The sequence below is a fragment of the Protopterus annectens genome, chromosome 3.part1 (assembly GCF_019279795.1).
Source record: "Protopterus annectens isolate FY-2018-M chromosome 3.part1, PAN1.0, whole genome shotgun sequence".
NCBI classification, from domain to species: Eukaryota; Metazoa; Chordata; order Ceratodontiformes; family Protopteridae; genus Protopterus; species Protopterus annectens.
This window is the reverse complement of record NC_056732.1, coordinates 1,568,214,048-1,568,240,121: the sequence shown is the minus strand read 5'-3', so window position 1 is coordinate 1,568,240,121 and position 26,074 is coordinate 1,568,214,048. Positions and strand designations below refer to the sequence as shown.

At 41.5% G+C, this 26,074-nt stretch overlaps 1 protein-coding gene across 1 annotated transcript in view; it reads left to right on the top strand.

Annotated features, from left to right (window-relative positions):
* LOC122797808 (vomeronasal type-2 receptor 26-like) overlaps positions 1-25,618 on the top strand; it is a 64,925-nt gene extending 39,307 nt beyond the window's left edge. The window contains exon 4 of the mRNA XM_044066329.1: positions 24,699-25,618. Coding sequence (XP_043922264.1) covers positions 24,699-25,618 — 920 coding nt within the window. The remainder of the gene's footprint in view (positions 1-24,698) is intronic.
* Positions 25,619-26,074: the final 456 nt, after the last annotated feature.

Below are 26,074 nucleotides of genomic sequence, written 5' to 3'. Positions count from 1 at the left end.
AAACACTAATGTGCATACTGCTTTACTTCTACAATGATTATGTGGATTTTATGTTTACATTTTATAGCACAATGCACAAACACTAACAGATATCTGCTAAACAAAGCAATACTCTCTCACAATGAAAACAGACTTAGCATTAAAACTTCTCTGCCCTTGAAACTCACATTCATTGAAACAGCATTGAAACCCACACCACATCCAAAGAAAATGCAGCTGTCCAGTGGCGGATAAAGATTACGTTTGGGCTATTTTCAAATCATAGGCCCTTTGCATACAAAACAAGAAAAATACACATGTTCTTTGATACACCTTCCTGACTTTATTATATTCCTTGTATAATACAGCACACTTGTTAGAGCGCGTTTTGAGTGTATTGTTCTGAACATTTTTCCAGTAAGCAATGAAATAAAATGCATGAACCAATAATGACAAAACTCCCCAATTCAGAACATTTCCATCATAAAAGTCTACTCAGTCTCAAACTTCTACAATCCACCAGTATCAGTAAGTATGCACAATCTCTGCAGAAGAAATCATCCAATTAATTCCACATTAAAGAAATCTGTGTAAGATCTGTAACTAATGAAGGTTGCTGCTAGCAAATAACTTAATATTTCATTATTTCATCTACAAATAAAGTGCCTGTTGGCTTCAGGAATAAATTGCCTATGTTACATTAAAAAAATGATAATCTAGTAATATTACAATAGGGAACGGAGTAACAGGTTCATAGTTACTGGTATCTCTGCCAAAAAGGACATTCTCAGAACTGAAGCATCCACCCCTATACAAGTACAACACATTACAGTATCAATGACAACAATCCATCTACATACTGTGGGAGTAGAACCCACAGCCTTCTCTGCATCAAAAGCAAGTATGCTACCTGTAGTGCTACTAACAAGACAAACAGACTTGGCATAAGCAGCACAAAACTTCTCTCCCCTTGAAGAACTATGCAGCACAAGAAATCTGGAAAAAGCCAATTTATTGGGGGAGGGGGGACAAAAGCCCAGTACCAGAGACATATTTTAAACATTGCTTGTATAATCTTCAAAAAGTTGCTACACATACACACACACACACACACACACACACACACACACACACACACACACACACACACACACACACACACACACACACACACACACACACACACACACACACACACACACAGACAAATGCCTGCCATTAAGTCAAAAGCACATTAATTGCACACAGTTAAAGCAGTAATGCCAGAATGCCTGCCATTAAGTTAAAGCAGTAATCCCAGAATGCCTGCCATTAAATCAAAGCATGTTAATCACAGTTATTCTCCTGCCATTAAAGCACATTAATCACACACACACTCACACACACACACACACACACACACACACACACACACACACACACACACACACAGATAAAGCAGTAGTGTCAGAATGTCTGCCATTAAGTCAAAGCACGTTAATTGGTTATTCTCCTGCCATTTCTGCATCACACCAAATGCCTTCTGTTTCTATAAATGTAAAAGCCTGAAGCAGTAGCAGCACCTATGAAGGTTTCTCTAAAATGTAATTTCTCTAACACGCTACTTATTTGGCCATAGTAATGTAAAAGAGGGCACTTAGTTTATGTATAAATTGTTCAGATATTAATTTCTGAAGTATGTAGTTATGGCATATTAGCCCAAATTCTCTAATTTGCTAATACTTAAACATTGCCTATTTTTTTTCAAATGCAACTACTTTTGGAAGTAATATCTTTTGCCTCATAAGAAACAGTAGGTGTGAATATAATTTTGTAGCACTCTTAACTAATCATAGCTGCAGATTGTATTTAATCACAGGAAAGGCTTTCTGTCTTTATTTTTGCCAGTTACTCATACTCAATACCATTCAACGAAGTTTAGGCATAGTTGTTTTTGCAGAAATACATACTTGCAAGTGATCATGCTGGTCTGTTTAATGACAGAAAAGTTCACTTCAAAAATAGAAGCAGTCATAATTGTAGTATGTTGAATTGCAGCTTGCCATTCAACATGAATTGTGCTGAGAATGAGGTCTCATGTTGCAGCTAGCTTTAGAAAAATTATGTTTTCACCTCTGCTAAGCCTAATTGCCCTTCAGAACAACTGGACTTCTCTTTTTTTCATAATCACTCAAAAAGAACAAGAATGCTTAAAAATTATTTAAACAACAAAATCATCAGTTCTAGGAAATATACTAATATGTTGTGGAAATATGCTGTTAAGAAAAGGTGTTAAAGCAGTAACATACATAGGCACAAGCCAACAACACTATTTCCCCATATGATGTTATGTTACATATATGTTAAGGTGCTTAAACATTCAGATATGTTCTGGGCATGTGGAAATCTGAAGTAATCATAACTATAACTTCTGGGAAGCTATTTCTTTACAGCGGTCACTCATTTTTGAATTTATAGTGGTCTAACATACATGACTCAAATCTGTATATGGAGGCTGCTGACCTGCTATTGCTGATTTAGTAGAAATAACAGCACAGGATGCTTACACAAATGCTGAAATTAAGTTTCTCTAAATGTAAACACCTGCAGCAGTTCTCAGAAAGTCGCACACGCTTATATGTTTAGGAGGAGGCCTGCAGGAAGCCTGCAGCTGCCATTTCTCAAGAATACTGGCGCGGGTGATACACACAAAATCATAAAATAATGTATGCATTGAACGAGTCAGTGTGATATTTAGTGTTATCGATAAATGCAGTTGTTTTGGTGTTAAAATGAACCCGACACTTATTCTTCTCTGACTGAGTTGCAAGCAACTTACACTTTGTTTAACAATCACGTAAAAGTCCCAGGAATTTATATTTTATAGGCCACCACTTGCCATAGGCATGCATGCCACATGTCATTATTTATCCTATCATTTTTAAGCAGGTATTACCTTGATGGAAATAGTTCTAATAAAGTTCTTACTACTTCGTAAAGCACCCATAGTAAAAGAAAGCACGCACAGTAACAGCCGTTTAGTAAATAAGTGTGTCACGACTCTACAATGTCTACATTCAGTAATACAAGTTTAATTTACATGTTTTGGAAGAGGAAGCCTGCAGCCTTTAAGTAAATAAGTGTGCAACGTTTCTCTCGCACATATATAGTTAAGCCTATTACTTTACAGTATTTACCCGGAACTGGAAGAGAAGCCGGAGCCCAGGGAAAAAAAGATGAGCTGAGAACAACTGCCTAACCACCTCTGATGTCATCGAGCATGCCCTGCATGTGATGGCATCAGGAGTTTAAAATAAAAACAAAACCCATGAAATTCGGAAATTAAAGGAGCCACGCGAGAATTTGTGGCGCCACAATATTTTGCCCTAAAAATGGTATTTACCGAGAATTTTGATACAGTTTAGAGGTATGTCTAGAGGGCACAGTACTTAATGCAAGTACCACTACAGAAGTCTAACTTCTACATTGTGAAAGTGTACTTTATACAGGATGACCTCAGTGCTGTGTTGCAGAGAAGATGATGTTCAGAGAATGGGCTGACATTGATGTGGACTAACCTTGCAGTATAAAAGTTTCTCCAAAATGCTAGTTCAGTGAGGCCAGCAGTATGTAAGGTCATATTTATATAACTCTATGCACAACCCACAATCACAAGCTGATGACTGTGAGAGTAAAACACCCTACCTATCTAATAGACACTATTTAATGCAGTGCCACTTCAGAAGTCTGACTACTTTACTGTGAAAGTTTATTTTATAGAGGACAGAATCAGCATTGTGTTGCAGAGAAGATGATGTTGGAAGAAGGGTCTTACACAGATGTACACTCACCCTGCAGTGTAAAATCTTTTCCAGACTGTTAGTTCAGTGAGGCCATATTTACCTGACTCTATACACAAGCCATATACACAAGTTAACTGGTATAAGATTAGAACCCACTGCCTATCTAGTCTGATTGTGGGTTGTGCATAGAGTTATATAAATATGACCTTACATACTGCTGGCCTTGGAAATCCACATCCCTCCCACTCCCCCAGCAAAGGTAACCACCATGAAAAACTTCTCTAAAACTAACTTTGGGATCCTAAAAACAGAGGTGGCTAACTTCACGGCACCCATACAAATGGAGAATAGTTGCGTGACCACAGAATCATACAAAAAATGCACTGTACGAACACATACACAAATGCATGGATCTCACCATAACCAATAGAGCCAAGACACTCTCCTCCAAAAACAGAAGCCAATCTGGTGGTCCCCTGCCATAAACAAACTCTACAACAGAAGGAGGAAACTGATGCGGAATAAGGAGAAGTCCCAAGACTGGAAAAACTCCCTTATCTGCCTCAACAAAAAGTTGAGATCCCTCATCAAATCCTCTAAAGCTAGCTATGAAAACAGAATTGCAGCAGATAGTAAAGACACCCACAAGGCCTTCTATAGTTATGTAAAGAATCTCCATCGCAATACACAGATTTGTCTGAGCTACTGCACAATGGTACCTCCTATACCAAGCCAACAGATTTAGCCAGTATACTGGCCAACAGATTCAGTGCCAACTTTACCCCTCTCTCCCCCCCTCAAAGGACCAATCACAATACCAGTAGATTGCCAGGTACCCAATATTACTGCTGCACAGGTTAAAACAGCACTGTCCAAAGCAAGAATACAGGTTCTATGGGACCTAACAATATCCCTGGTTGTATTCTACATGAACTACAAAGTGAACTGGTACCTCTCCTGTGTGCCCTGTTTAATCACAGCCTCACCTCAGGCTTTGTCCCTTCCAAATGATGCACTGCTACAGTCATCCCTCTCCACAAAGGAAGAGTGACTACAGACCCTGGGAAATATCGCCCCACAGCCTGACAAGTCTGATATGTAAAGCTATGTAATGCATCATCATGGACCTTGTTTGAGTCAGTCACCAGAGCTGTGGATGAAGGCAAGGTGGTTCATACAGCCTACCTTGATCCAGCCAAAACTTTTGATACCATTCCCCACTCAGGAATCATAGAAAAACACACTAAGCTTGGCATAAACCCCTATATCACTAGGTGGGTTGCAAAGTGGCTCACAGATAGAACCCACAGTGTGAAAGTAGGTGACTCCAAGTCAGACTGCCGATTAGTCATGAGTGGAGTCCCACAGGGTTCGTCCTGGGTCCTCTCCTGTTTGGTATCTACTTCGTTGAAGTCCAGGCCAACATAAAGGGACTCTGGCTGACAAAGTTCGCAGATGATTGCAAGTTGGGAGCTATTGTTAACTGCCCAAGTGATGTTGATATCCTACAGAATGGCCTCACTTTGACCAACGACTAGTGTTAGAACCATAGCCTTAAGTTCAATGCCAAAAAATGTGTAGTCATCCCCTATGGGAAAAACCCGGTCCTCATGAATTACCACATTGATGGTAGTCCACTGAACACAGAAGGCTTTATAAGAGATCTAGGAACACAGGTTGACAGCAACCTCTCTTTTGATCACCACATTGCCACTGTGGTCAGAAAGTCCTTCTATGTGGCACATCTCATTACTAAGGGTTTTGCATCCAGGAAGAAGAGGTCATTGTCTCCCTCTACTCTTCCCTCATTAGGCCAATCATTGAGTACAACGCTTCATTTGGCATGTACCTCACTAGACACCTGCAACAACTGGAGAGGCCACAAAAGTACCTCACAAAGAGGATCCTAGGCCTTAAACATTTGTTCTATATGGACAGACTCAAAAAAACTCCAGCTATTCTCTGTCTCATATCGCCTACTTAGAGGTGATCTCTGCTTGACTTACAAGCCATGTCTGACCAAGCTCTGTTAGAAATGCTACATCTAAAGAAATACCAATCCCTCCACACCACATACTCCAGAGACCTCAACCTCATTACCACAATTAACAGAACATGCTGGAGGGAGGGACAGGTTCATAACCCACAGACTACCCATGCTATGGAACAGACTTCCCATACATGTCGAGCAGAGCACGTCGCTGGCCCTCTTCAATAGAAATCTCGATGAGTGGATGGGTAACAGAAAATTCACCCCGGGGGATAACTCCAGTGGCTATACTCGACAGAGGCACTGGGAACTAAGGTCAGGTGGCACTATGCCAGGGTAATCCTATGGCTATGCTTGTAAAGGCCCCAGGGCCATTAGCCTAGTACACACCTATGAACCTATGAACCTATGAGGAGGATATCGAGACACAGCTGAAGTTGAGAGAATGTCTAGACTGTGGTCATGATGGAAGGCAATGTCTCTGTTGTTATCATATTATGTCCTTTCAGCTTCATTGTGAAATGCCTTTGACCAATTCATTCCTGAGTGTGAAGTGACCAGGATGAAAATCATTATATCCAGATTTGAAGCCATGCTACATTTTCAAAAGCAAGTGTAATAATGCTCTATTCTGGTGTGGGAAAGTTGCCTTTAATGGGGAGCTGAAGTACCTTCCAGGTCTTGTTCATGAATTATAGTAAGACTGACAAGTGGTCTGGGACAGAGGCTGCAGGTCTGAGCACTAAACAGACCTTTGGTAGGGAAGTAGGCGCTGAATTAGACAAAGCTTGCAGTGGACCTGTCACTCTGCATCCCCATGTTCACTTCAGCTATCAGCTGTGGGTAGTAACCGAAAGAATTATAGTAAGACTGACAAGTGGTCTGGGACAGAGGCTGCAGGTCTGAGTACTAAATAGACCTTTGGTAGGGAAGTAGGCACTGAATTAGACAAAGCTTGTAGTGGACCTGTCACTCTGTGTCCCCGTATTCACTTCAGCCATCAGCTGTGGGTAGTAACTGAAAGAACTGGATCATGAGTACAAGCAGCAAATAGGCTATGTCTTTTTAACCTGGTGAGGAGCGTGGTGGTCCAGAAGTGCCTCTGTTCAAAAGCACCACTTATCTGTAGTCATGGCAGCCATATGAAGTGCTTAAAGAAATGTTATACTTCTGACCCTGCATGTCTGCCATTTAGGTGATCCAGGTATAGACCACCAAAAAGAAGTTCCAGGGTGGATTCAGGACATACTAGAAAGACTGCATAGCATGGATGGCCTGGCAATGCTTGTTAACTGAAGAGGATAAGCTGAAGCCTGTGGCTGTGGAAAGGAAAATCTGTTTTTCCCTGCAGAGTGTGCTGCCACTATAACCCTCACCAGGAGACACAGAAGGAATTGGAATTGAAGTCAACATTATATCTAGAAGAGGGCACTAGTTTGATAGGATAATTGCTTCTTTGCTTTCTGGTATTGTACAACATTTGAAATAAAAGCCTTTCTCCTGGACTTGGGATGGTATTAACATGCTACTACATGATTGTTTCAAGGACCCAAGGTCATCTGTTGAGCCATTTAATTAAGTTAGGGTGATGTATCTGAACTAATCCTGACACTCAGGTTAATAACAAACATAATTGTGTTTTCTTATCTTCAAAATCTAGCAATAAGCACAGAGGATTAAGGATTAATACTCTGCACTATTAATAAGACATTTCCGACAGTTCAAGGTACAGAGTTTGATTCATTTCACCACCACTTTACTACATGACTCAGAGCAAGTCACTTAACCAGATGGTGCTCTTTGGTTGACCCTGAAAAAGGAAACTTGTTTCTAGTGACCTTACTCACTTAAAATGAATAACTTTATTGATCCCCAAATTTGGGCATACACTTGTTAGATCACCACTTAATTGGATTAAATACCCAACAACCTGAAGCCTCCTGAGTTGGAACCACTTCAGCACTAACAATATTGTGTGGTGGTCGAGAAAGGTTTAGACAGCCATTACTTTCTTTAGCTGTTATAACAGCTGTTGCTGCCTTAGAATAGGCATGAGCTGTTAACACAGCTGTTTGTTTCCTTTGTTAGTCCTTTAGATTCTTTAGTTGTCATAAAGTGCAGTTGTGTAAGTTGAACTTAGCATAACAGTACATGTTAGAATAACCATTGCTTAAGTAGCCTTAGCTCTATGGGTTATATCCTGCCAAGGATATAACAGCTGACCAGTTTCTAAAGTTTCAGTACACCTTCCACGTGCCCAAACTGTCAAGCAGTTCAATCTGAGCTGACTAAAAGACAAGCTTGGGTGAGAAGCCCTTCTGAGCCTTCTGGCCAGCAGACAGGGGCAGGCTGAGCCCTGAAAGGACAATGCTAGGAACAATAAAAAATAAAGGTCTTCACTGTGGCATAAAAAACACACCAAAAACAAGGAGGATGAAGGGAGAGAGTAGCTACTGCAGCAGTGATAACATCTTGCCAGCCCTATAGCGCCTTTTTTAGGCAAGGTTCAAAGGATAAAACCACCACCGTAACAGATACAAGCATGCAAAATCTGAAGGTAATGCTACTCAATGCTAGAAGTCTAAACCTCAAAATGCACTCTCTCGAGGCACTCCTAAAAATGGAGAACATCAATATCTGTGCGGTGACTGAGACCTGGTTCAAGGCTCAAGAGAGCAGCCCTGCAATACCAGGCTACAATTCTTACCACACCTTTTGGCCACAAAACCAAGACCGAAACACTAAAGGTGGAGGAGTGCCCATATTCACCAAGGATATTCACACCTCCAGGCTAGTTGCTCAACACAATGCATCTGAAATTCTCCAGGTGCAACTAACACTAGGTAAGACTGCAATCCAAATTATAGCTTGCTACAGATCCCCCACCATACCCCAAGATTCTCACTACACCTTCCTAAATATACTGGAAAATATTAAGATACAACCAAACACCCTAATACTAGGTGATTTCAACTACCCTGCCATTAATTGGGAAAACTACTCGGGTACCAACTCCTTTTCCCAACGGTTCTTGGAATTCATAAATTCCAACGCCCTGGATCAACTAATCCATTGTCCCACCAGGGGCTCCAATATCCTAGACCTGGTCATTACCAACATGGGAGACAGATGCTCCACACCAGTGGTCACCCCTCATTGGTCAGGTCTGACCATAAGCAAATCATCCTTGACATCCACATCCAACCCCCACCCCCCAGTAAGGAAACCTCCTTAAAAAACTTCTCCAAAGCCAACTTCATGCTATTGAAGTCAGAAGTGACAAACTTCACAACACCCATGCAGACAGGATCTGGAAGTTTGACTGCAGAATCCTACACTAAGGCACTGTATGAGCACATCTACTCATGCATGAATCGTGCCATCCCAAATAGAACCAATATGCTCTTCTGGTTGACAATCTGGTTGTCCCCTGCTATAAACAAACTATACAACAGAAGGAAGAAACTGTTGCAGAAAAGAGGAAAATCCCAGGATGCAAAAAACTCCCTCACCAGCTCAGTAAGAAGCTGAGATCCCTCATAAAATCCTCAAAAGCTAGTTATGAAAATAAAATTGCCAAAGATTCCAAAGACAACCACAAGGCATTCTATAGTTATGTCAAGAATCTAAATGGCAATGCTCAGATCTGCTCTGAACTACAACAGAATGGCATTAAATATACTGATCCCAAGGATATTGCCAATATCCTGGCAGATCGATTTAGTGCCAACTTCACTCCCCTCTCACGCCCTAAAGGGCCCATCTCAATACCAAAAGATTGCCAAATTCCAATAATCACAGCCACACAGGTAGAAACAGCACTCTCCAAAGCTAAGAATACAGCATCCATGAGATCAGATGACATCCCAGGCTGTGTACTACATGAACTACAAAATGAACTGGCACCCCACCTAAGTGTCATGTTTAATCATAGCCTCACCTCAGGCTTTTTGCCCACTGAGTGGTGCACAGCTACAGTTATCCCGCTCCACCTTGGATCCCGGGAACTACCGTCCCATCAGTCTGACAAGCCTGATCTGCAAGGTCATGGAACACATTATCACGGAACTTATAAACAAAGACATTGGCAACCTCCAGACACTGGACCCCACCCAGTTTGGATTTGTGAAGGGCCGAGTTTGTCTCCTGAATCTGATTGACTTCCTCGAATCGGTCTCCAGAGCTGTGGACGAGGATAAGGAGGTCCACACAGCCTATCTGGACCTTGCCAAGGCCTTCGACACCATCCCCCACTCTGGAATCATAGATAAACTTACTAAGCTGGGCATAAATCCCTACGTCACTCGATGGGTTGTCAACTGGCTTACTGACAGAACCCAGACTGTAAAAGTAGCCGACTCCAAATCCAGCTCCAGACAAGTGACAAGTGGAGTACCTCAGGGTTCAGTCCTGGGACCACTCTTGTTTGGCATCTACTTCTCTAAAGTACAGGCCAACATTAAGGGACTCTGGCTAACAAAGTTTGCAGATGACTGCAAACTGAGAGCCATTATTGAATCTGCAAATGATGTGGATATTCTACAAAAGGACCTTACAGAAACAGATGCCTGGTGCCAGACCCATGGGCTCAAGCTTAATGTCAAGAAATGTATAGTCATTCCCTTTGGAAAAAAACATGTACCCATGAACTACCACATAGGTGGCAGGACACTAAACATTGAAAGTGTGATGAGAGACTTAGGGACACAAGTGGACAGTGGTCTCACTTTCAATAACCACATCGCCAAAACAGTCAGGAAATCCTTCTATGTGGCACACCTCATCACTAAGGGCTTTTCATCCAGAAAAAAGGAGGTCATTGTCCCACTGTACTCATCCCTCATTAGACCCATTATAGAGTATAATGCCCACTTTGGTATGTACCTCACAAGACATCTGCAACAGCTGGAAAGGCCACAGAAATACCTCACTAAAAGAATCACAGGCCTAAAGCAGATGCCATATGCTGACCGTCTAAAAAAACTCCAGCTATACTCTGTGGCATATCGTCTACTCAGAGGCAATCTCTGCTTAACATACAAGGCCATGTCAAACCCTGAGCTGTTGGACATGCTCCACTTAAAGAAATCCCAGTCCGTCAGAGCCACACGCTCCAGGGGTCTAAACCTTATCATCACATTGAACAAAACATGCTGGAGGGATAGGTTCCTGACCCAGAAACTCCCCATACTCTGGAATAGACTGCCCATACATGTCAAGCAGAGCACCTCATTGGCCCTCTTCAAAAGGAACTTGATGATTGGATGGGAGATAGGAAATTCACCCCGGGGATCATGTCAGTCACCCTGCTAGACAGGGGCCCAGAGAAGTAAATATTGTGGGAAAAAATTTCCAGGGAATTGTTATGGCTAGGCTTGCATAGGCCTTAGGGCCGATAGCCTAGTACCAACCTATGAACCTGTGAACCTACTGTTATGGTAAGTTCTACTTGCACAAGTGTACCATCTTCATCATTTTGATCACTGCTGCAGTAGCCTTAGCTATATGGGTAGATCATCTTAGTTAACTATACCTGGGAGGTGGAAGGAGAAGGGTCCAGGAGCCTCTGGAGAATGGTCTTAGTAAAGCCTAATCTGGACCAAGAGAAGGAATCAAGCTTATACCGTTTCACAAAGGTATGTGCAGAGGGCAAAGTAATAGCTTCTAGAATATATCTAGAATCCAGCCCTTTCCACAACAGCCGTAGATGAAGTCAAGTCCCAGGGAGAGAGGGCCTTGACCCTGTCTAGATTTGCTTTGACACAGTTTGTCCTTCTTAACTTCACAAGAAATAAACATCTGATCCAAAGATCTGAGAGATATTGTTCTATAATACCTGAGTTGTCTGTAGACATCCAAGGTATGGAGTATCCTTTCTCCCTCATTTTAAGATTCAGTAAAGAAAATGAGGAGATGGATAGCTTGACTTAAAGTAAACTTGGATACCACTTAAGGCATAAAGGAAGGATTAGTTCTCAAAGAAACCATGTTCCTATGGAAAACAGATAGGTTGACTCACCATAAGAGCTTGCAACTCTGATACTCTTCTTGCAGAGGTCAGAGGAATCAGTAAAACTGTTTTCCATTTTAATAACCTCAAGTCAGCCAGATTAGCTGGTTCAAATGGAGCAAGTGTTAGCTTCTCTAACATAAAATTAAGATCCCCAGGAGGGGCCACCAGTTTTCTTGGCAGCCTCTTATGCAAAACCCCTTTCAAGAACATATTGATATGAGACTGCCTTGAAAAAGGAGGATTTATGGGCAGACATGCTGAAATGGCTGACAAATGACCCTTGGTAGAAGAATAAGAAAGGCCATAAGATATTAACTCACACACATATTGTAAAACCAGAGAACAATTAACACTGAATTGGTGCTGCTTATGTTGTTTGCACCAAATAGAAAGCCTTTTCCATTTGCTAATATATGATTTTGTAGTAACAAGCTTTCTTGCCTCCATTAGTACCTGCTGTACGCCCTCAGTAAGCAGGTACCTAAAAAGAATTAAGACCTTATCATCCAGGCAGTCAATTGAAAATGATTGCAATCAGAGTGTATAAAATGCATGTGTCTTCCAGGCCTTTTTGCATAGAGTCCTGGAACAGAATCGTGTCAGTTGCTTGTTCAAACAGGAAGCAAAATGGTCTTCTTGAGGAACTCCCACAGATGGATCAAATGTTAGAAGAGCCGCTGATCTAGTTTCCATTCATAAGGGTCTGCCCTAGTCCTGTTCAGCTTGTCTTTCACACACTTTTGCTCTGACAGAATGTAGGATGCCTGTACAGTGAGACTGTACTGTAAAGCTATATCTCAAGCTAACATGGCAAGTCTGCAAAGGGGGTACAACTTAGTTCCCCCTTGCTTCCTAATGTACCATATAACTGTGGTATTGTCTGAAACCACTTGAAGAGATCCCAGAGGCAAAAAATGGTTCAGAGAGTTGAGTACCTTGATCAAGGAAAACATCTCCTAAATATTTATGTACTTGCATCTGTCCATGGTGTCCCACATACCTGCACTTTACCCCCCATGAAACTACTTTCCAAACAAAGTCTGAAGCATCTTTGGTGACGGAATGCTTTGAAGCAGGGAGGGAGAAGAAGAGACCTTGATTTAAGGATATCTGTTATCTTCACCACAATATTTATTTCCTGACAACCGCCTGCACTGGGATTTGAAAAGATAAAGGGTGTTGATGTTGGGACCAAACAGATTTCAGATACCACTGGATCATGACCCCAAAATTCAGAGATATTCCCTCATAGTGAGTGAAGTCTGAGTGGAAAACCTTAAAACAGATCTAAATAAGGATCTACTTTTCCTGTGGAAGAAAAACTATTTGAATTGAGGTGTCTAGTTGACATTCAATGAGCACAAGGGAGGGAGTCAAGAAAGACTTTCAACTCTTCTCATGGAATCCCAGCTTGTGTAGGAGATCTCTCACCCAATAAAGAGATTCCTGACACTTTGAAAACGTTTCTGCGAAGTTAAGCAAGTCATCTAAATATGGAAAAATGTCCCTGTAGCCTGCAATGAGCTATAACTAGAGTTAGACACTTCTGAACACTCTTGGTGCAGTGGATAGTCCAAATGGTAAGGCAGAGAACTGATAATGTGATCTAGGCATACAAAACCTTAAAAAATGTCTGAAGTCTGGATGAACAGGAATGTGATGATAAGCATCTTATAAGTCTAATGTTACCAGGAAATTTGAAATGGAAAAAAGAGGTAACAGCTTGTGAAGTGGCATAATTTTGAATTAGGGTACTATCATAAACAGGTTTAGGAAAGAAAGATCCAGAACTAGTCTTCAAGCATTTTCTTTCTTTGGCACTAGGAACATTATTGAGAAAAAAAACCTCTTCCCCACTTGGGATGGAAGAACTGATTCTATCAGTTCTTGGAACAGCATGTGATAAAGAACATATGAAAACAAGAGTCTTCTCTGGAGGATGAGGAATGACACCATGGAAAGGAGGAATTTCCTCCCACTGCCATCTGTAACCTTGATGAATGGTATTCAGAACCCATTTATCTAAAGCTACCTGTTGACAAAGAGAAAATGGATATTAAGACTTTCTAGAAAAAAGGGCCAGGGTGGGAGCGAGTCACAAGGTGTCTTGAATAGTCCTTCAGACATATTGGGCTGTCCTTGGTTTTGGGAGGTTAGATACTTCTTTTTGGAACTCCTTTGCCATTCCTTCTTAGGTGTCTGTTTACTTGAATTCTGTTGAGACTGTTTATTCTGTTTTTTGCCAAAAATGGAAGAGGAGCCCTTGGGCAATTTGGAAAAAGAGTGCTGAGAAATCTTAGAGAGCCCCTTGATCACATTGCCCCTTTTGTCACATCTTTTAATCACCTCTGCAGCAGAGGGGTCAAACACTAAATCTACATCCAAGGGAGAATTTAAAATCTCATTTTATCATCATCTGGAATGTTCTGAAAATGGAGCCATGCAAACCTCCTTAAAACAGTACCAGTGGACATAGCCCTAGAAAAAGTATCAACAGGAAAGTGCAGTGATTTGTGTTGTTACCTCACAGCAAGAAGTTCTCCAGTTTGATTCTCAGCTGGGTTGCCTTGTGTATGGAGTCTGCATGTCCTCCCTGCATTTGTGTGGGTGTGCTCTGGTTTCCTGCTATGTTACAAAGACATGCATTTAGAACATTTCTCCCTGGGTCTCTGTTGAAAATTGGCTCATTCCAAATTGGACTTTCCCAGGAAACAAATGTTAAATAAAATAAAAACAGTAATATACACACACTGCAAACAATGAGTAGTAACCAGTGCAAAAGAAGAAACTTATTTAAAGCAGATTTTGCTCACAAGAAGAAAGTGCAGATAAAACATCCCTCATACTTTCACAATTTGTCAGAACAAGCTTTAACATATGAACCTGACAATTTAAAATTCTGAAAACCAAAGTTGCAGATGTATACACTTTTTCCCATAATTATCAATAATGTTCCCATCCTTATCAGAAAACAGCTGTTGTTGGCTTATGATAGGTATGAGCTGTTAACACAGCTGTTTATTTCCTTTGTTAGTCCTTTAGTTTTTTTTTTAGCTGTCATAAAGAGCAGTTGTGTAAGTTGAACTTACTATAACAGTAGATGTTTGAATAATCACTGTTTAAGTAGTCTTAGCTATATTGGATCTCCTATACAAGCTGGGATTCCAAGAGAACAGTCACATTTATCTATGTGCTTAGCAGCAATGAGATCAACTAAGGCTGTAGTTGCTGGGTCAGGTTTGGGAATAGCGTATAAAATGTAAAAGACTGAGGAATTTTATACATCATATCTGCCTTTTTAGGGGCAGCTGGTTGATTAACAGGAAAAATGTAGGCAGTAACACACACATCTTCTAAAGATGACAGAACAGGAGGAATGGGTGTAGGTTCTGTAAAATCCTTTTGTATCAAGTAATAGTATTTTCAGAGTGACTGAGAGACCTCAATGTTCTCTCACTGGAAACACTGGCACATTCTAGCTATAGTCTCAGAGAAAAATAAATCCCCACAGGAAGAATCAGAAACTGAGCTCACTTCTGAGTCTGAATCAGAAATTTGAGAAAACCCTAAATCCATCCCTGCATCTTCCTGTTCAGCTTCAGAATCTTGAATCTCTTCAAGAAAAGAGGAATCCCTCTTTCTTTTACCAGAAATTACTTTACAAGAAGGATCAATAGCCTGAATTAAACCCTGAGCAAGACCCAGTAAACTACTCCTGTTTAAAGAAATTTGAAGAGTAGATACATGCTTGGATTTCTCTTTCATTTGACAGGAAAATGGGGCTAACCATGCTATTAATGGCAACAGCTGCTTTCCCATGGATGGACACAGCATTCTAGCACAATAGGGAATCCTTCCCTGTTCCCTCTCCCAGAACCAACAAGTGTGGCTCTCCCTTACCCACTGAGGGGACTCCAACAGCCTCAGAGGACTTGGCTAACCCTCTGGTCCATAGTGGCTGTAGGTGCTACGCCTGAGGGATCTGGGGTAAAAGATGAGTGGTCTGAGCCACAACAAATGGCCACAGTAGAGTCACCCACCTGCAGCTGAGGCAAATAGCTAGCCTGTTGTGATGGCAAAGTCTGGCTACTTAAACTTTTATTTTTGTGGCTAAAAGAAGGACCAACCATGGGTCCAGTAGTCTGTTCCATGGTCACATCATAAATGGTGCCTCCTTCCCAGGAGAAGTCAAGCAACAAATGCTGATAAAACTGCCAGCCCACAGTGCTCCATTTAAATGTATGTTACAGTCTCGAGGCAGTCCATTAAAATACAACACTACTAGCTTTAAATTAAAAACATCAATGAATTTATGAAACTGCAAGTCACTTTCCCCAAAGGCAATTTATCAGGAAAAGAAGCACAAGCTGACCGTTGATCCTCAAAAATCCTCAGAGGAGTGTACTGTTCAGTGGCAGTAAAGCTCAGAAGGGCTTTGTTCCCAAACTTGTCTTTTAGTCAGCTCTGCTTTAGCTGCTTGACAATTCAGCTATGTGGAAGGTACCCTGAAGCTTTGGAAGCTGGCCAGCCTCTATATCATTGGCAGGATATAACCCATATAGCTAAGGCTTCTACAGCAGTGATCAATATGACAAACGTCAGCTGTTGGAACCTCATGTTAGGCATGAGTTGTTAAAACAAATTTTTGTTTCTCTCATTAGACCTTAATCTGAGGAGTGTCTTAGCTTAGGTTGTTGTCACAGCTGTTTAATTCTCTTGACAAATACTCCCTTAGTAAGGTGTGATGCAGTGGGGTATGCTGACTCAGCACAGGGCTTTTGAAGACTTGCCTGGTTCCTGCCCATATCACCACATAGGCATTCTGGGGGACTGGATTTTCCTTTTTTGCTAATGATAGTTTCTATAGAATGGTTTCTTAGAAATAAGAACATTTACTCAGTAAAGTTTCTTAGAAATAACATTGTTAGAATCGCCTTGTGTTCTGACTGAAGAGTGCTTCTCAAACAATCTGGAAATATAGTGCTGATAAGTATATTTTGGGCACATTTTATCTTTTCAGAGTTCTGCACTGTCTTAATTTTTGCTTGACTGAATTATTTATATATACTGGCATTGTTTTCTGTTTTATGATCTGTTCTGAAACTGCCCCCCCCCCCAAACCTGTGGTGTTCTTAAAGTTGGTAAAACTGGTCTAACAGCTTTTGTGTTATCTGATTGTTTCAAGGCTTGCTGATATAAAAACAGTCCCTGTTTGTAAATTCCTGCATAACATTGCTAGAATCTGCTTGTGTTCTGACTGAAGAATGCTTCTCAAACAATCTGGAAATATAGCGCTGATAAGTATATTTTTGGCACTTTTTAACTTTTCAGAGTTCTGCACTGTCTTAATTTTTACTTGACTGATCTATGTATATATTTGTTGGCATTGTTTTCTGTTTTCTGATCTGTTCTGAAACTGGTTTTCTCCCTCCCCCCCCATTGCTGTCATGTTGGTGGCTTTGCAGTTGCCCGCTCCTACTGTAAATTTGATCTGGGACACTCCTCCCAGTCTAGTGTCATTAGCTCATTCTACCTAATACAGAGAGAACATTTGAGAAGGCCAACCCACTTAGGTTCTTAACCTTGAATTATCTTCTGCTCCTCCTCCTTTCTCCCTTTCCACTTTACTATAAAAAAACTTTGCTAGAATCTTCTTGTGTTCTGACTGAGTGTACTTCTCAGCTGATAAGTATATTTTTTGGCACTTTTTAATTGTTCAGAGTTGAATAAAACAATTGAATTCAGTTCAGAATATATTTTGAATAAATTGCATTTATCTATCTAAGTATGCTTTAATACACATGAATGTATGTACACTATATTACAGATGAATTGTTGTCATAAATTGCTTGCTCTGTCAGTCTATGTAAAATATGTTTGTACTATATTCACTTCTGTTGTGTTGCTATGTGGAGCTTTTCTCCCCGGGCCTCTGCTGAAAATGGACATGTATCCAGTCGGACTATCCCGGTCAACAAATGTAAAATAAATAAAAATTACTTAAACTGCATTTGCTTTACTACTGCTACACACTTAAGTGTGCTAGCTTCCACTGCACTTGAAATGTTTTTGGTACTGTTATAGCTGCTTTTCTGTAAAAAAAAAATTCTAAGCTTGCTTCCTGCCTAACTAGTCTAGTCCAGATACAGATTTGCTGTATCCAGGACTGTTTGTAAGCTTCTGAGTACCCCCCCCCAAGGCTTTCTGTGTTGGAGATAAGCCTTCTAGCTTATCAGTGGGAGTGATAAGCACTTGGTAGCCTATATACCACAAGAGGAGTGGTTTCTGGCCCAGAAATTGTAGTTTATTGGCTGCTTGGGCAGTTTTTCCTTCTCTTTCAACTTTCTGGTTTAAAAGCCCACATTTGCACTTGTTTCCCACCTTTCCTGTAACTAGTCTAGTCCCAATACAGATTTGCTGTATCCAGGACTGTTTGTAAGTTTCTGAGCACCCCCAAGCCTTTCTGTGTTGGAGGGAAGCCTTCTAGCTTATCAGTGGGAGTGGTAAGCACTAGGTAGCCTATCTACCACATGATGAGTGGTTTCTGGCCCAGAAATTGTAGCTTATTGGCTGTTTGGGCATTTTTTTCCATCTCTTTCAACTTTCTGGTTTAAAAGCCTGCATCTGCGCTTGTTTCTCACCTTTCCTGTAACTAGTCTAGCCCCGATACAGATTTGCTGTATCCAGGACTGTTTGTAAGCTTCTGAGCTGTGCTCTGCTCTTCAGATTTTCCCTTAGATCTGCTAGTTCTCTCCTCTCCTGCACTTTTACTAGCTTATTAGTCTAGCACTTTACCAGACTTCTTGGAGCAATTATTTTAGCACACAAAAGTGCTACCAGCACTAAATGTTCTACAAGGACACAGCTCTAGTACTTATTATTAATGCCCACCCCTCCAGGCATGCCTAAAGGTCAGTCCCCTGTGTTTCTCCTATTAACCTGGTGAATTTGGGCATCCCGAGGCAATGCAGCAACTGCCTCATGTACATTGACAACCCTCTCCTCTTACCTCCTAACACTCAGACTTGCAAGAGATGCACTTATATATCCAAATTGGAAGCTATGCACTCTCCAGCCAAGACCGGAATAGTTGGTCAAGAGGAGAAAGTCAGCACTTGCACCATACCACATGGAACACATAGCTCTCCAGAACACACACCAGCACTGTCTTCACATAAAAACAGAAACCACACACCCACCTTCGTGGAGGGTCTCAATAATAATTTACCCAAACAGCAGAGACCTCCGAGACAGAAACACACTCAACCACCAAAACACAACACTAATCAAGAGACACATAACTCTTCTAAACAGTGTGCCACTCAGCCAAAGCCCCTAAGGCAAAACAGCATGCCCAACATACTAGTCATAGGTGACTCGATAGTGGGGCACACTGATGTCCCACTCACTAGGTTGAATAAGGAAACAGTAACAGTCAGCTGCCTATCAGGTGCCAGGATCCGACACATAATGCATGCACTCAGTTCCCTCAACAACAGGTACAAATATGACTTTCTCATTGTACATGTGGGTGTGAATGACCTGAGACGTACCACCCTGGACTACATGAAAAGAGACATGGAGGAGCTCTCGGATTATGTAGCCCAGGCGGGTATGACCCTAGCCCTTAGCAGCATCCTACCATCACCCAGAATGATACCACAGTGCAAGCAGAAAATGATTGATTTCAACAATTGGCTAAGTTTCTAGTGTCATTCTAAGGGGATCCAGTATCTGTCTACCTGGAATGACATGAGTGACAGACCTCGATGCTTTGCCAGAAATGGCCTGCATCTGTCACCCCTGGGCTTTCGGATACTGGTCAAGGCTCTTGCCACCCCTATAGTGCCTTTTTTAGGCGGTGTTCCAAAGACCAGATTACCACTGTAATAGGCTACAAACAAATGCAATCTGAGGGTCACGCTGCTCAGCACTAGAAGTCTAAATCTCAAAATGCACTCGCTCGAGGCATTGCTTAAAATGATGAACATTGACATTTATGTTGTAACAGAGACCTGATTCAAGGCAGCAGAAAGCACCCCTGCACTACCAGGCTATAACACATTCCACACCTTTTGACCCCAGAACTTGGACTGAAGCTCCAAAGATGGTGGTGTGTCCATATTCATAAAGGATGTGCACACCTCCAGACTGGTAGCCCAACATAATGCATCTGATATACTTCAGGTGCAGCTAACATTGAGTAAGACAGCGATTCAGGTCATAGCTTGCTATAGGTCCCCAACCATGTCCCAAGACTCACACGCCACGTTCCTAAGCACCCTGGAGAATATTAGGGTCCAACCTAACACTCTCATACTGGGAGACTTCCACTACCCCTCCATTAACTGGGAAAACTACTCATATACCAATACACTTGTCCGATTCCTGGAATTCATTAATTCCAATGCTCTGGACCAGCTCGTTCTTACCCCCACTAGAGGTAGCAGCATCCTTGACCTGGTCATTAGTAACATGGGTGACCATTGCTATACACCAATACTCAACTCCTCTCTGGTTAGATCCGACCACAAACTAATCACCTTGGAAATCCACATCCCTCCCACCCCCACCCCCACCCCCACCCCCGCAAAGGTAACCACCATGAAAAACTTCTCCAGAGCTAACTATGGGGTCCCAAAAACAGAGGTGGCAAATTTACGGCACCCATGCAAATGGAGAATAGTTGCATGACCACCGAATCATACGCCAATGCACTGTATGAACACGTACACAAATGCATGGATCTCGCCATAACCAATAGAACCAAGATGCTCTCTTCCAAAAAAAGGAAGCCAATCTGGTGGTCCCCTGCCATAAACAAACTCTACAACAGAAGGCGGAAACTGATTTGGAATAAGGTGAAGTCCCAAGACTGGAAAAACTCCCTTATCAACCTCAACAAAAAGTTGAGATCCCTCGTCAAATCCTCTAAAGCTAGCTATGAAAAGAGAATTGCAGCAGATAGTAAAGACAACCACAAGGCCTTTAATAGTTATGTAAACAATCTCCATGGCAATACCTAGATTTGCTCTGAGCTACTGCTACTACACAATGGTACCTCCTATACGGAGCCAACAGATATTGCCAATATACTGGCCGACAGATTCAGTGACAACTTAACCCACCCCCCCCCAAAAGACCAATCACAATACCAGTAGATTGCCAGGCACCCAGTATTACTGCTGCACAGGTTAAAACAGCACTGTCCAAGGCCAAGAATACAGCTTCTATGGGACCTGACAGTATCCCTGGCTGTGTTCTACATGAACTATAGAGTGAACTAGCACCTCACCTGTCTGCCCTGTTCAATCACAGCCTCACCTCAGACTTTCTCCCTACCGAATGGTGCACTGCTACAGTCATTCCTCTCCACAAAGGAGGAGTGACTACACACCCTAGGAACTACCACCCCATTAGCCTGACAAATCTGATATGCAAAGCTATGGAACACATCATCATGGACCTAATAAACAAGGATATAGGGAGTCTACAAACTCTGGATCCCACAAAATTTGGTTTTGTGAAGGGTAGATTATGCCTGCTCAACTTAGTTGACTTGTTTGAGTCAGTCGCCAGAGCTGTGGATAAAGGCAAGGTGGTTCATACAGCCTACCTTGATATGGCCAAGGCCTTTGATACTATTCCCCACTCAGGAATCATAGAAAAACTCACTAAGCTAGGCATCCATCCTTATATCACTCGGTGGGTTGCAAACTGGCTCACAGGTAGAACCCACAGTGTGCAAGTAGCTGACTCCAAGTCTGACTGCTGACCAGTCACGAGTGGAGCTCCACAGGGTTCAGTCCTGGGTCCTGTCCTGTTTGGTATCTACTTCTCTGAAGTCCCGGCCAGCATGAAAGGACTCTGGCTGACAAAGTTCGCAGACGATTGCAAGTTTGGAGCTATTATTAACTCCCCAAGTGATGTTAACATCCTACAGAAAGGCCTCACTGAGACCAACGTCTGGTGTCAGAACCATGGCTTTAAGCTCAATGCCAAAAAATGTGTTGTCATCCCCAATGGGAAAAACCCAGTTCCCATGAATTACCACATTGATGGTAGTCCACTGAATACAGAAGGTGTTATAGAGATCTGGGAACACAGGTTGACAGCAACCTCTCTTTTGATCGTCACATTGCCACTGTGGTCAGAAAGTCCTTCTATGTGGCACATCTCATTACTAAGGGTTTTGCATCCAGGAAGAAAGAGTTCATTGTCTCCCTCTGCTCTTCCATCATTAGGCCAGTCATCGAGTACAATGCCCCATTTGGCATGTACCTCACTAGACACCTGCAACAACTGGAGAGGCCGCAAAAGTACCTCACAAAGAGGATCCTAGGCCTTAAACACTTGTCCTATATGGACAGACTCAAAAAACTCCAACTATTCCCTGTTTCATATCGCCTACTTAGAGGTGATCTCTGCTTGACTTACAAAGCCATGTCTCACCCAGCTCTGTTAGAAATGCTACATCTAAAGAAATCCCAGTCCCTCCATGCCACATGCTTCAGAGACCTCAACCTCATTGCCACAATCAACAGTACATGCTGGAGGGACAGGTTCATAACCCAGAGACTGCCCATGCTATGGAATAGACTTCCCATGCATATCAAGCAGAGCACCTCACTGGCCCTCTTCAAGAGAAATCTTGATGAGTGGATGGCAAATAGAAAATTCGCCCCGGGGATCACTCCAGTGGCTCTACTCGACAGAGGCACTGGGAACTAAGGTTGGGTGGCATGATGCCGAGGTAATCTTATGGGCTAGGCTTGTAAAGGCTCCAGGGCCATTAGACTAGTACACACCTATGAACCTATGAACCTATAAGAAAATTTACAGAGTACTGATAAAAAGGGAAAGGGTTAAAACATCTCCTTGATGGATTATACCATTTTCCTTTTCAAGTCAGACGGGGTATTTTTTGTAAACTAACAAAACACTTTGTCAGGGTTGACAGAGACACCCTTAACTTTGATGTTCACGTCATAATAGTATGGGTATTTTTTAACTGTGACTGCCATGATAAAAACCCTTTAGCTGTATATGTGTAATCAGTACTATAAACATCTGACTACCTATGTTATCTGTGGAGTGCATCATTACGAACCCTTATATTTGCATCACTATTTTGAGAGCGGCAGATAGTGCCTTCTGTGGAAGGTTGGGCACCGGGCTGGCAACTTGACACCATAAAACTCCACTGCCAATCATTCTGTGGAACATTGTTCCGCCGTGGTGACCCCTAACTGGGGAAAAGACAAAAGATTTTGAGAGTGGCAGCAAACTACCTAAAACATGAATGAGTTAATTTACTGATCTATCAGCAGTTATTGGATAAGGTATAGACCTTCATTCTAAGCATTTCCACTATTTCCATCATTCTAGATTCTTCTCAGGAGGAACAGTAGCAATTGCCATTGGCTTTGTTTTTTTACCTTGATCTTGCAAGATATTACTCATTACTGAATTTGCTTATTTCAGATACAGCTGTTTACAACCATGATGCTCTGTTTCAGATGGAGGCTGCTGTTCTGTAGATTTATGTACTGGTTTGATAGCATCCCAATGTTAATCTAATAAGGATAAAATTAAACTTCAATGAGGTAAACTTGTAAATCTTCTCAACCAGCTTTCACTGGTTTATTAAATATGGTGGCAGATGCATCTACATTGGGAAGCCCGATGGCTTAACAGGAACATGCAATGGGAAGCCTGATGGCTGTAACAAGAAATATTTTTCACCATAAAACAGATTTAATATGTGTTTTTAAATACTGTCCATTTTGCATTTTGTATTCTTCAGCAAAAACAGTCTAGCTTTGACATTGGTGTAAAATATTTTTTACCTTAGATGTTTTCTGGTCAAAGCTTATTGTACACTTTTCAGTCTTACAGATTTTTTATGTCAGACTTGGGTCATTTTCTTTCCCATCACCATCTCTGAAAAAAAATGATTTAGACTTAAAATAATTTAACCTATGCAGATCAAGAAAAACATGCGTAGGTCTTTTATTTTTTCCTGTCATGGGACTTTTGTCCTGTTGTCTGCCCTTTATCTCTCACTTCTCTAGGCCTCCGTATTTTAATTTTCAAGTACTCTTATTTTTTCTTGTTGTACAGTACTTAGTTTGGTATATAGCTGGCAACTGTAACTATCCTGGGATGCCTCAACACAAAAGCATTAACTTGGTGTAGAAATAATTATATCTTTAGGGTGCCTGTTTCACACACACACACACACACACACACACACACACACACACACACACACACACACAGTGATTTTGCAGGAGACCAATGCAGTAAACATTAAGAAATGCAATACCTTATCTTATAAAATCAGTATAGATGTCAGTAGAATAAACGGCAAAGCAATTGACTAAGGTGAGTGATCAATGAATTATTTGTAGTGTGCAAACACAGCTGAGTAAATCATTTTTTATTAATACTGGAGATGGTGTGCAGTAATGTATGTTTTGTGTGCTGGTACACAACAGGGAATACAACTGACTTGTCAAGCTCATATACATAGTAAAAATGTCATACCTATGTGGGATAAGATGTACAGCAATGGCTTAAATTCTCTGGACAGCTATCAGTTACAGGAACGTATAAGATTTTATTTAAAACTATGTCCATGCTCTTTTAAAGTATTTGTCTTTCTGTCTGTCTGCCTCTCTGTTTGTTTTAATAGGTGGCTCAAACCACAGGGAACCAGGCTAAGTCACAACCTTGTAAAAACATAACTCCAATAGAGGATGTAGAGTACATTACGTGGCCTAGGCTTAGGTTTAAACAAGCCTGTGCTTTAAGCAGATGTTGAGGAGGATCCATAATGAGTGTGATTGCAAAAATCTACATTTAAATTGTTTATGTTGTTTTCTGGTTAAAGATATGATGTACAATATCTAAAATTCCTGTCTTGTTTTAGATTCTACTGCCTGTACAAAATGCCAAGATGACCATTGGCCAAATTCCAAAGGAGATGCCTGCATTCCAAAGCCCATGGAATTCCTTGCCTATCAAGACTCTCTTGGTCTGACTCTGGCTGCCATTGCTTGCATCTGTGCACTGATCTCTGTCTTGGTTCTGGTTGTATTTGCCAGGTATCATGACACTCCCATTGTAAGGGCTAACAATCGTGGACTTAGCTATGTCTTTCTTCTGGGCCTAGCGCTGTGTTTCCTTTGTTCTCTGATATTCATTGGGCTGCCTACTTCGGCAGTGTGCAAGTTTCGACAAGTCGCCTTTGGACTAGTTTTTGTTTTTTGTGTCTCTTGTGTGCTCTCAAAAACAGTAATTGTCATCATTGCATTTAGAGCAACAAAACCAAACAGCAACTTAAGCAAATGGGTTGGACCCCAGATACCCATTTCAACAGTGTTCATCTGCATGTTGTTCCAGATTATTATTTGCTCTGTCTGGTTAACTGTGGCGCCACCATTCTCAGAACAAAACATGAAGTCCCAGATTGGGAAGATTAGCATTGAATGTAATGAAGGGTCTATTACTGCTTTCTGGTGCATGCTAGGATATATGGGTTTATTGTCATGTGTAAGTTTTGTAGTTGCATTCCTGGCTAGAAATCTGCCTGACAGTTTTAATGAAGCTAGATTTATAACTTTTAGCATGCTAGTGTTTGTTAGTGTCTGGTTGTCATTTATCCCAGCCTATCTCAGCACAAAGGGGAAGTACATGGTTGCTGTGGAGATATTTGCCATTCTGTCTTCCAGTGCTGGTTTACTCAGCTGTATTTTTCTTCCAAAATGTTACATTATCCTATTGAGACCTGAACTAAATACTAGAGGGGTTCTTATGGGAAAAAGGAAATATGAGAGCAAAAATGAATAAAATATGACAACAAAAGTTTGCTTGAATATCTGTAGATTTCATAAAACATTTAAATATATCACTGAAATTACATTATAACTGCGGTGGTGGTGCTGCGGTAGCTTTGTCGCCTTACAGTTAGACGTTGCCCGTTCGATTCTCAGTTAGAGCGTCTTCTGTGTGGCGACATGCGTGAATGGGCGTTCCTTCATTGAAGGTTGTGCATTAGGCCTGGCAAGCCAGCACGTAAAAATCTACTGCCAATCATTAGCGGACCGGAGTTCCGCTGTGGCGACCCCTAACCGGGAAAAGCCGAAAGACACAAACAAACTGAAATTATATTATAAAGACTGAAATGAAGTTACAATGTGTGGAAATAATAAAAAAGTGTCTAAAAATGTTATAATAATTCTCAGTTGTTTTTTCACAGGCTGGTCAGGTTTGTCAACTACAGGTCTCTGATTCTTTTGGAACACA